This window comes from Carlito syrichta, unplaced genomic scaffold (genome assembly GCF_000164805.1).
Source record: "Carlito syrichta isolate Samal-C Ts95f unplaced genomic scaffold, Tarsius_syrichta-2.0.1 Scaffold130527, whole genome shotgun sequence".
Taxonomy (NCBI): domain Eukaryota; kingdom Metazoa; phylum Chordata; class Mammalia; order Primates; family Tarsiidae; genus Carlito; species Carlito syrichta.
The window spans coordinates 140,653-152,540 of NW_007074623.1; the positions used below are offsets into that span (position 1 = coordinate 140,653).

Below are 11,888 nucleotides of genomic sequence, written 5' to 3' on the forward strand. Positions count from 1 at the left end.
ACTTTTGATCTGTTGTTTTTTTTTGAGTTGGAGTCTCACTGTGTCATCCAGGCTGGAGTGCAGTGGCACGCTGCTCATGGTCACCTCAGCCTTGACCTACTGGACTCAAACAATCCTTCTGCTGCAGCCTTCCAAGTAGCTGGAACAGCAGGTGCACGCCATGACACCTGGCTAATTTTTGTGATTTACTGTAGAGACGAGGTCTCACCAAGTTGCCCAAGCTAGTCTCGAACCCCCAGGTCAGGCAATCCTCTCACCTCAGCCTCCCAAAGTGCTGGGGTTATAGGCTGAGCCCCTGCACCCAGCCTGATCTGCTTTCAAGGAGGTCCTTATGCTTACCAAAACATAACAACCATTTCACTAAAGATTGATTGATATAAAAATAGAAAAATTAATAGCAAAATAGAATTTTCTGGATGTTGTAACTTTTATGAAATAATGGAACAGCCTAACAAGATATAGCCAGTGGTTTATGTTCTGATCCCTGCCGTACCTGGGCCCTTGCTCCTTATACCCTGTTTCTTCCCATCTCTTAGTCTAGCTCTAGGGTTCTTCTGAGCAATTCTGCTTATACAGGTTGAGTATCCATTAACCAAAAAATCAAATGCTCTAGTGAGCGTTTCCTTTGAGCATAATATAGTTGCCCAAAGTTTTGGATTTTTAAAGCATTTTGAATTTTAACCTATAATGGGCTTTTAGTATTTTTATTATCCTGGGCTTGGCAAGTAATCATAGCCTTCACATTTTAACAAAAGATAGTCTTGTCATCTTCAACAGGCACCGTATCAGTTGATTGTACAGCTATCTGAATACACAGCTGCTTATTAGAGTGGGAATATACCCAGATTGCTGAAGAAAGATAAAACCTCTGTTTCTAAATTGGCAGATGCACTCTACTCCATCGAGAGGGCAGCATCTAAGTGTTGTTGGGTTGCACCCGTGGTATGATAAAAATTCGTGCATAGCCTTTGCCCTGGCCAGGAAATGAATCTGCTACTCTCTGGCAGTTGCTTCCCTCCTGTCCCCTTCCCTCTTTATTCCCCCTTCCCCAGCTTACAGCCTTAAAAAAAGTTGTTCTTATCTTCCATTAGTTTTGTTAGTCAGCAGCTTGGTCAGGGAAAGGGAGAAAGAAATGTTGATAAACTTGAGAACTTGCCACAAAACATTAAAGATAGTTTCAAATGTGCCAAGCTAATATTCTTTAGTTCTTTCATGTTGTCTAACTAGGTTCAGCTCCCTTTTTGGCACCATAGGTCTTGTATAGGGCTAATAGAACTTTGCCAAGAACAGTATCTAGCAATGAAGAGAAGTGACAAAGTGATTGTATATGTAAGAATATAATCGAATTATTGCTGTCCTGGTATCCTGGTTTATCTGCAAACTCCAGCTCTCTGTGGATCTTTAGTTTGTTTGCAGGTTCGTGTTAAACTCTTGGCCTTTACAAAACTTGCTAAGTCCTTCATTAGTAACAACTTAGTTTGTTAGAACAGGGTATGAAGCTATTTCACTAGCTTAAGAACTGTCCACATAAATCTGATTTCAAAGTTAAGGTTCCCAAAAGGCTTAGTGTATGTGGACAGTGTGAAGCCATCTCACATGAATCTTTCACTGCAGGTTACCGCAGTGCCATTGGATTCTTACTGCAACGACCGAAGTGCAGAATATGAGCGGCGAGTTCTGAAGGAAGGAGGTAGTTTGGTAGCCAAGCAGTGTTTGTTGAATGGGGCCCCTGAACTGGCTGCGGACTGGCTAAATCGACGATCCCAGTTCTTTCCAGAGCCAACTGGAGGACTGTGGAGCATCAGGCCTCAGAATGGCTGGTCTTTCATCAGGATTCCAGGTGAGTTCTCCATTCTCTTGGAATATGTTCCCAGATTTAATGAGGGGAGAACCAGGGAGATAATTCACGTGGTGTTTTCAGATATTTGGAATTCAGTGTTCTTAAGGTTTCTCTCCAATCTTTTGCCCTTAGTAATTTATAGGTGAGAATACTAGTAATTTGTGACTTGAATGATAAGTGTTTTTAGGTTTATGCTTAAATATTCTTCTTTGGCAATCTTAAAGCTGAGAAAGAAATGCCATACTGTAAAGAAAAAAAAAAAAGAGATAGAAATAAAGTTGATAGAAAGGCTGCAGGTCGAAAGGGTGCAGTTGTCTTGTGCCATTGCCAGTAGAATGAATGAGAATGTCGTCACTCACAGAAAGCCTAGTTTAAGTAGCATAAACAGTGTCCTGCATGAAGCACTAGAGATCTGAATGATAACAAGAGGAAAAACAGTGCATTTTGTGCCAAAATGCTAGCAGATTCCCAGACCCCCTAGGGTCAAGGTCGAGGGTTGAAAGGAAACTAGGTTTTCATCTTTGCTTTAGTGAGACTGCTTTTAAGGAAACTGAACACAGAGGGTTCAGGCTTATGTTTTTTGTTTACACCTGCTGGCAAACTGCAGTGGTAGCTTGGAGCTACAGTGTTCGTTTTGGTTGTCCAAATTCTCTGATATCTTGATTGTATTCATCTTATTGGCATGTAATGGAAGTAAACTAGAGCTAAACATTCAAAAGAGAGCATCTACTGTTTCTAAGAGATAACTGGATTCCAGTGTCTAAGGCCTGGTTTTTCCATTTAACATTAATTTTGTGAAGTATCAAGGGGTTTGTGTAAGCCTGTTAGTAACTTTGGGAGTGCTTCCAGCTAGAAGGTTTTTTTGGGGTATGTGAAAGAAATATTGCAGTGGTCTTATAGCTGACTTAGAACACGTGAAAGCAGTAGGTGTAGGTATATTGTTTGGCAATTGGGGGAAACCTAAATGTAAAGCAAGCCAATATAGAAATCACAGAAACCCAGGCAGGACATGAGCACAGGTCATGAAAAAAGCAAGATAGCACCCTATTTCTTTCTTCTTCCTTCTTCATTCTAGCTCCTAATTTCCCAGTACCAGAGTAGAAGGCTTATTGCTGGCGCTGTGGGAATCTCTTGTGGCTTTTCCTGTTCTTTGAAAGAAAAATGGACCTTGTTTAAATAGCAGGAAGCGTCTGAGTTCTTTTTTGCATCGATAAAAAGCACCAGCCTCACTGGCTGTTTACTGTGAGAACCAACCAGCTCCTCACTGACCCCATTGTGCTCTGTAGACTAGCTAGGGCAGGGCAGGGGTGTGGGGCTCACTGGAACCTGTATTTTATCTCTCTATATATATACTTTTTCATACGCTGTTTGCCTGGGAAGGGTTGGTTCCACATTCCTTGAGAGACTGATCAAAGTCTCCTGGGTGTCACACCTTGATTGCTTCTCCATGTATCACCAGAAAGATGTACAATCCCTTTAAGAATCCCCTTTTTGGCCGGGCACAGTGACTTTAGCCTGTAATCCCAGCACTTTTGGAGGCTGAGGTAAGAGGATTGCCTGAGCCCAGGGATTCAAGACCAGCCTGGGCAACTCGGTGAGACCTCATCTCTATCACAATAGATCACAATATATCAAAAAATTAGCCGGGCATGGTAGCATGCATCTATAGTTCCAGCTACTTGGAAGGCTGAGGCGGAAGGATCGCATGAGCCCAGCAGGTCGATGCTGGGGTTGCCATGAGCATGTCACTGCACTCCAGCCTAGGCAACAGAGTGACACTCAGACTCAAAAAAAAAAAATACTGTTTTCTTGGAAAAGGGGAATGTTATTTAATCTGTTGCCCTAACAGATTAAATAACTACCATGGGCTATATTCTTTTTGTTTTATTTCTCAACAGGATCTTATACTGTGGCTTGTAAAAGCCTGTATCTTAAATGAAATTATTATAAGATTGTACCATAGGATGTAAGAGAGTAGAAAAGTATGTAAGAGAGTAGGAAAATTTTGTTCATTTCAACATGTTTTGAGCTCCTGTTTCAAAGAAGGAGCTGAAACACGGGCTTTGTGCTTCTCATGGCTCTGTGCCCTGCTTAATGCAACTTAGGTAACTCTTTAAAAATTGGGTAATAAACGCTAGGCCCAAATGTTACTGGTGTGTGCAGAGAAAGAAACCTGCTTTTTTCTACAAATCTTACTAAGGACAGATACTAAAGGCTGATTTCCTCTGTCTAGTGTGCTCACCAGCAAATCAAATATTGTTCATTGCTTAAGAGTTTTAAGGCTATTGCTGAAGTGTTTCTTCTTAGACCTTTTCCTTCATGGCAGTTCAGTGACGTCCAGTCCATCCACTTCCACCTCCCCTACCTACCTGCACAATAGCAAGCTGTAAACAAGTGCCACATCTTGCTTCCTTTAGGCTTATTAGAGTTCTATCCTTCTAAGTGTATGTACATCTTCATCTCTGAGCTTTTCTAATCGTAGCATCAGTTCATTTTGGTTAGCAAAATAAAGTAGATAAAGGAAGCAGGAATGTGTGAAAACCATTAAATCATGCTTTTAAAATGTAGCTTCTCAAAATTCAGACACAAGACAGATTTTTATATGCTTTAATATTTGTGCTGAGGAAGTATATCGGAATGGAGAAAGAAGATAAGCAGACTGCAGAAATCTTAAGTACTTAGCTTGCCCACTCTCATTCAGTGGTTTAAAAATATATGGTTGTCTTTTTTCACCTTTCTGTACTTTAAGGACAACAGAAAGAAATGTAAAGTCTAAATCTATGAAAATCAAAAGACTCTAGGGAATCCAATTATTGGAGAAGCATATTGTGATAAGAAAAAAACCTTAAAGTTGTTATGAAAGCTTTGCTTAGGACTGTAAATATACAGGCCTCCTTGTCTGGTGCCAGGGAGAGGGCCTAGCAGTCAGCTGTGTCCCAGCTGCAGTCATTTGATTGTGATGGTAAGGAGACCAACAAAAAGAAGAATATTTCAATAATCTAAACAGGACCAAACAAAGAGACTGAACAAAGGTGTGTGCCACAGCGTTAGGGAGGGGTTGGTGGAGGGAGAGATGTGGCCTGGCGGCATTCCCAAGGTGGGAAAAGGCAGACTGTGATGCCAAGGAGTAAACAGCCAGGACCTATGGCTTTGTAGGAAAAACAGAGTGACAGATGATTTGTTATGGTGCTGTCAGCACATCCGTTCTTGTTAAGTTTATACAATAATTGTGCACTTGGCAAATTATGGCAAGGACAGAGAAATGACTGTTAAGAACTCTTGGATTGCTCTCAAGAGTCACCCTCTGCACATCTGAGTAAAAGCCATAGGTTCAGACCCTAAGGATAGACTCTTCGTAAGAGTTTTCCTCTTAGTTTTTGGTTGTTTATGTAATATCATTTTCCTTTTTGTGTCCTACGGCTACTTTCATATACTCATACCCAGCTCCTTAAGCCTCATCTCTTTGCTTCTTAATGGCAGCAATTGTTCAGGGCATGTTTATAGACCAGTCTGCAAACAGGAAACTCTACTTCCTAAAATATAATGGAGTTGAATGATAGTGAATGGATAAGATGAAATTTTGTGAGTTAAGACTTCTTTAAAGATCTGTGGCCAAAATACTTTTCTTATGGGAAGAGGAAGAAGAAAGCAGCTTCATTGCAGTGTAACTCAAAGCCGGTCTTTCTGAAAAGCCCTGGTGTCTTTATTGAATTATAAGTTGAGTTAATAACATTTACCAGCCAACCTATTTGTAATCCCAGGAAGAGTATTTTGTATTAAAAAGTATGGGGGTAACCAGGCGTGGTGACTTATGCCTGTAATCCCAGCACTTTGGTGAGAGGATTGCATGAGACCAGGGGTTTGAGACCAGCCTGGCAACATGGTGAGACCTCATCTCTACAATAAATCAAAAAACTAGCCAGGCATGGTGACATGCACTGTGGTTTCAGCTACTTGGAAGGCTGAGGTAGAAGAATAACCTGAGCCCAGAAGGTCAAGGCTGCAGTGGCCATGAGCGTGCCACTACACTCCAGCCTGGGTGACAGAGTGTGACTCCCACTCAAAAAAAAAAAGTGTGTGGGTGGGTGGTGAAGAGTAGGTATGTTTATTTGCATTTCTTGGTGTTTAAGTGTCTCCAAGAGCAGGCACAGTCCTTTTTTCTATCCATTCTCATACTTTCAGGACATAAACACTTAATCACAGAACTAGCAGAAACAGACATCTAGAGATAGGATGAACAAAGAATAAACAGATATTCAGGTCACTTACAACAGATTGACTTGTCTATGTATACCTGGGTGTCTCCTGAGTAAGGATTTGGAGCAGGAAACTTTCATATGCCTTAGCAGCAGATGTCTGATTGCAAGCTGTCAGGGAGTCTATACCTTCTTCTTTTAGATTATTTCTTTCCAGAGAACTCCTGAATTAATATTTTCAGGACTTTGCATTCTTCTTCTAGACCACTTTCCTGATTTCATGATGACAAGTGTCTTGGTTGTAGTAACTTTGGCTGCATACAGCTTTGTAGTGGGTGACTTTGTTGCTTTGATTAAATACAGTTCCCCCTTTTCCCCTTTTCTTCTCCCCAGGCAAGGAGAGCCTCATCACTGACAGTGGAAAGCTGTATGCCCTTGATGTCCTGCTGACTCGGCTCAAGTCTCAAGGGCATAGAGTCCTTATCTACTCCCAGATGACCAGGATGATAGACCTGCTGGAGGTAGGAGAAGGAACCTTGGGGACCTAGGATACTTTGACAATTAACTTGTAGGAATCAGATATCCATGACTAATGTCAATCCTGCTTAATGGGAACCCCAAAACTCATTTTTTTAATTTGACAGTCTATAAAGGGAACAGAAGCAGCTCTTGGCAGATAGAGAGTATATAAAGGACTTCTGCCCCCTTTGCTATATCAGAAGAATAGAAGACCCTTTATGCCCTTCTTTTATTAAGAAAGAAGTTCCCTATTCCTAATTTTAAAGTAGATTACAGCCTAGGAGTCTTCTTGAAAAGTCCTCTGAAATTCTGTATGGAAGACAAGATTTGGGATTAGTTCTCTGTGTAAAAATTAGAGAGCAGCTATTCAACCTGAGTTAATGTGGTAATTCTCAACCTGACTGCATATTGCATTCACCTGGGAAACCTTAAAAATACGGATTTTGGCCAGCCTGTAATCCCACGCTTTGGGAGGCCGAGGTGAGTGGATTGCCCTAGCCCACAGGTTCGAAACCTGCCTGGGCAACTTGGCAAGACCTCATCTCTACAATAAATAAAAAAATTAGCCAGGCATGATAGTGTGCGCCTGTAGTTTCAGCTACTTGGAAGGCTGAGGTGGAAGGATCGCTGGAGCCCAGTAGGTCGAGGCTGCAGTGGCCGGGAGCAGCCACTGCACTCTAGTCTGGGCGATGGAGTGAGACTCCAACTCAAAAAAATAAATAAATAAATAAATAATAAAAATATGGATTTTTCGTCCCATCCCCAGAAATTCTTCTTTAATAACTTTTGAATGAGGCCTGGGCATCAGGATATTTAAAAGCTTCTGGGGTGATTCTAATGTGCAACCAAGGTTGACAGCCACTGAGTAATTGGTGAAAGATATAGCTGTGTCTTAAAGTACAAGGCGACTTTTATTTCTTTAGTTACTTCTGTGTTGAAGTTCTCTCTCACTTTCTTGTCCGAGTAATGGCTTATTATTTGAGGGAGTAGAAGTTGGGAACCTAGAAACAGGAGAGTGAAAATGAGAAAAAATCATCACAAAACAGTAAAGCAAGTCTATATAAGAAAGTTTCAAAGTCTAAAGCAACTGGGTGTCAGGAATATATCAACGTTTTCATGTTTTTTCTTGGGTTTTATATATGTAAGCCTTTGTATTCTTAGCCTTGCTATGCCAGAGAATAGTCATAAGTAAGTGGAAATTGAATCATAATCATCCTATCTAGGAAGAAAGGAATAGGGACCAGAACAAAAGGAATGAAAGGTAGCAGTAGGGAAGGTTTTTAAGCTTTTTGAAAGCCATGGTTGGCTTGCTGAATATTGCAATAAGTTTATCTGAGTTCAGTGGCATACTCTTTTTAATAATCTGTCAACTGCTTTAATAAGAGACACAACAATGATATTTTGGGTCAATTTAATCACTAAATCTTAGGTTTCATAGTCCCTTGAATGCTGTTGACAAGCCAGACTCTCTGGTTTGTATTTTAAGTAGATTCACTTCTTTCTAAATGATGGAAATGCTTGAGTAACTGTAAGTCTCCATAAGGGAGGTGATTAAGCCATTGTGTTTGATGTAATTATTAACTATGTTAAAGGTCCTAATGGTAGCCATTCAAAATAAAAGGACTTCCTGCATCTCTAATGTTCTGTTCAAACCAAATGATACCAACAATCAAAACAATATAAGCAACTTTCCTGCAGGAGGTCTCTTTCCTTGTTCTGAAGAGTCGAGAAAAGTACAAATGAAGTTGTGAATTATAGAAAAAGCAGTATGCTAAGGATTTAGTAAGGGAGGTAATGATCTTTTCAAGGCTATAGAGTCCTAAAATTTGATTCATATTAAAGGGAAGTTCCAAGGAAATGTGGATAAACAATCAAAAAATAAACTAGCTCTGGTAGGTGATGACTGAGTGTAGGTTAACACTCACTGTTTGATACAGCCCTACATTTTGGTCCTCCTTTCAGTATATGGCACACTTCTAAGTACTCACTGAATATTACTCAAATAAGTAATTTAGATATGATAATGAATTTTGTTCAGGATGAGTGTTATAAACTCTGCCTACCACGATCACTTCTTACCTATCCAGCTGTTATTTTGGGCCATGGACTTAGTGGGTAGGTTTTGTAAACAAGGCAGTTGGAAAACATCTCTAAATGTAGATACATCTCTAAGGGGAGTTATAAATTAGGGAAAAGGAAATTCAAAACTTGAATTTTACAGCTGCTGGCATTCCTTAACCATATGTATAACATGCACCTAGAATGCTTAAGCCAGAAAATGTTGTAACTATTTGTATGTTTCTCAAACAAAAATGAAACTCTGGTCTGGTGTCCTTAATACTACTAATGTTTCTTCAGCATTATGTTTTCTTAAAGTTCATTTTTTTTGTTTATTTTTTTAATATTAACTCAAATGAACCAAATTCTGTATTCCAAGATATTAGTACTCAAATAGAATTTATTTTGTGAGCATGGAATTACAATGCTCACAATGCTTACTATATGTCTATCTAATCATTTATTGATTAGATAGGTGAGAAAATTATCTGAGCCCATGGGTTTGAGACCAGCCTCAGCAACCTGGAGAGACCTCATCTCTACAACTAATAAAAAAATTAGCCGGGCATGGTGACACACGCCTGTGGTTCTAGCTACTTGGAAGGCTGAGGCGAAAGGATCACCTGAGCCCAGCAGGTCGAGGCTGCAGTGGCTGTGAGTGTGCCACTACACTCCAGTCTGGGCGACAGAGTGAGATTCCAACTAAAAAAAAAAATAAAAGGAAAAGTGAATGTATTGTGCATCTTGGGAGAGTGCAACATTAGGTCTTCATTTCTTTATCTTTATCTTTTTTTATTTTGAGTTGGAGTCTCTGTCACCTAGGCTAGAGTACATTGGCACACTCACGGCCACTGTATCCTTGACCTGCTGGGCTCAGGTGACCCTTCTGCCTCAGCCTTCCAAGCAGCTGGAACTATAGGCCCGCACCACCACCCCCAGCTAATTTTTGGTTTATTGTAGAGATGAGACCTGACCAAGTTGCCCAGGCTGATCTTGAACCCCTGGGCTCAGGCAATTCTCTCACCTCAGCCTCCCAAAGTGCTGGGATTATAGGCGTGAGCCACCACGCCTGGCCTCATTTCTTTATCTTTCAAAGAGTATTTTTAGTCACTTTCATAATGGAACCTTTCACTGTAAGCAGTCATTAAAGCTGTGTGTCAGCATTATAACATGACCTGGTACATGAACCCTAAGAATCTTGCTCCAGGACCTTCTGAATAGATGTTTTCCGCTAAATACACTTGATTTTTTAAAAAAAATTTACCTTGTCCTTTGACTTACTTCTTCAGTCTCAAAAAGTTGGTTGTTCTGTTTTTGTTTTGCGGTGTCTCCCTTTTCCCTTGAAATCTTGTACCTTGTAAAAGGGAAAGAAATGCTTCTAATAGAGTAGGAGTTAGAAACTCACATTGTGGGCTCGGCTTCGTGGCTCAGCCTGTAATCCCAGCACTTTGGGAGACCCAAGCGAGTGGATTGCCTGAGCTCTGAGTTCGAAACCAGCCCGGGCAACTTGGCAAGACCTTGTCTCTACAATAAATTTTAAGAAAAGGAAAAAATTAGCCGGGCGTGGTAGTTCTCACTAGGAAGGCTGAGGTGGAAGGATTGCCTGAGCCCAGCAGGGTGGCGCTGGGATGGCCATTAGTATGCCACAGCACTCCAGCCTGGGTGACAGAGTAAGACTGCAACTCAAAAAAAAAAGAAAGAAAGAAACCGACATTGTAGGCATTGGAGCTCTAGTCTGTAGCTGTGGAATATGTAAGTATCTCTCTTTCATCCTACACCATTTTTTTGGTTTTTGTTTTTGTTTTTGTTTTTTATTCTGTGGCTTAGCCGTGGCTGTTTGTTTCTGAGATTCAGCAGAACTAGAAGATAGTAAAAATTTACATGCTTCTATATGCCCAAGTGTGCATTCTGTGAGAAGTACTAGTTCTGGACATTTAATGTTTTCCTTTTTCTTTTTTCTTTTTTTTTTTTGGAGTTGGAGTCTCACTCTGTCGCTCAGACTGGAGTGCAGTGGTCGCTCCTGGCCACTGAAGCCTCGACCTGCTGGGCTCCGGGAATCCTTCCGCCTCAGCCTTCTGAGTAGCCGGAATTACAGGCACATGCTACCATGCCTGGCTGATTTTTTTATTTATTGTAGAGATGAGGTCTTGCCTGCCAAGGCGGGTCTCGAACCCGTGGGCTCAGGCAATCCACTCACCTCAGCCTCCCAAAGGCTCGGGATTACAGACTGAGCCACTGAGCCCGGCTCATTTAATGTTTTCTACAGTGATTGATGACTTTCTCTCTTGGGTAAAAATCTGACTTTAATTTGAATTTCTTATGTGTATATCAGATCTTCCAAATAGAATTCTGTGTTCAAAAATGTTTTAGCCTGTCACATGGCATTTAAATAGTATTTCTTGATAGGAGATTAAAAAGAGAGACTGCTTTATTTCCAGGGCCAGGAATTTTTAGTTGCCCACAGGCAGAAGTTAAAGACATAAAGTGAAGATATCATGGATCACTAAATGTCTTATTATGGGTTTCTTTTCTATTTACTGAATCGTGGCTGTAGGGGGTGCTATGAAAACACATAGCCTCTGTGCAGTTGGGATGGTGGTGTCCAACTAAATGTCAGGCAGAACTTTTCCTACCACCACCAATCTTGCCATAGATGGGAATACCTCTCTATAATCTAGTAGTAGCAGAGAGCTTGTAACTCATTGCAGATGACTTATATTGTCTCTGGGTCTTCTCTTTTGAGTTTCATTCCTCTTGCATCAAGCAACCGAGTCCTATAGTTTTAGGAAATATGCCGCTTGTTATTTTGTATGTAATGAGAAGTATTTGAAGGGGTTGCCATATACTTCATATATGCTATATATGGTGAGTACTGAAATCAAGTCAAATCTTGAGCTGTACCAACATATGAAAACAGTGCAACACAGAATTAAATCCAGGTAGTGCATAGCTAAGATGATATTTGAGACACTGGGTTGTGTAACTTGCCCAGTCAGCTATTCAAGTGCAGAATGTCACCGGGAGAGGCTTCATCATGAACAGACATTCTGTCATCTGCAAGATGGCTTTTCTTAGAACTCCAAGTTACATTTGGGGTCTGTGATTCTAAACATACAGAAATGCTGGGTCTTCTAAAACTGCCCATGGAATGAAAAGCAAATTGGGGTCACTGTTCTTTTGTTTTTGTTTTTTTTGAGTTGGAGTCTCACTCTGTTGCCCAGACTGGAGTGCATTGGCCGCTCCTGGCCACCGCAGCCTCAACCTGCTGGGCTCCG

General features: G+C 40.9%; 1 protein-coding gene across 1 annotated transcript in view; it reads left to right on the plus strand.

Annotated features, from left to right (window-relative positions):
- Window positions 1-11,888, plus strand: part of INO80 (INO80 complex subunit) — a 123,751-nt gene that overhangs the window by 70,156 nt on the left and 41,707 nt on the right. Inside the window, exons 25-26 of the mRNA XM_008049101.1 lie at window positions 1,615-1,840; window positions 6,430-6,557. Coding sequence (XP_008047292.1) covers window positions 1,615-1,840; window positions 6,430-6,557 — 354 coding nt within the window. The remainder of the gene's footprint in view (window positions 1-1,614; window positions 1,841-6,429; window positions 6,558-11,888) is intronic.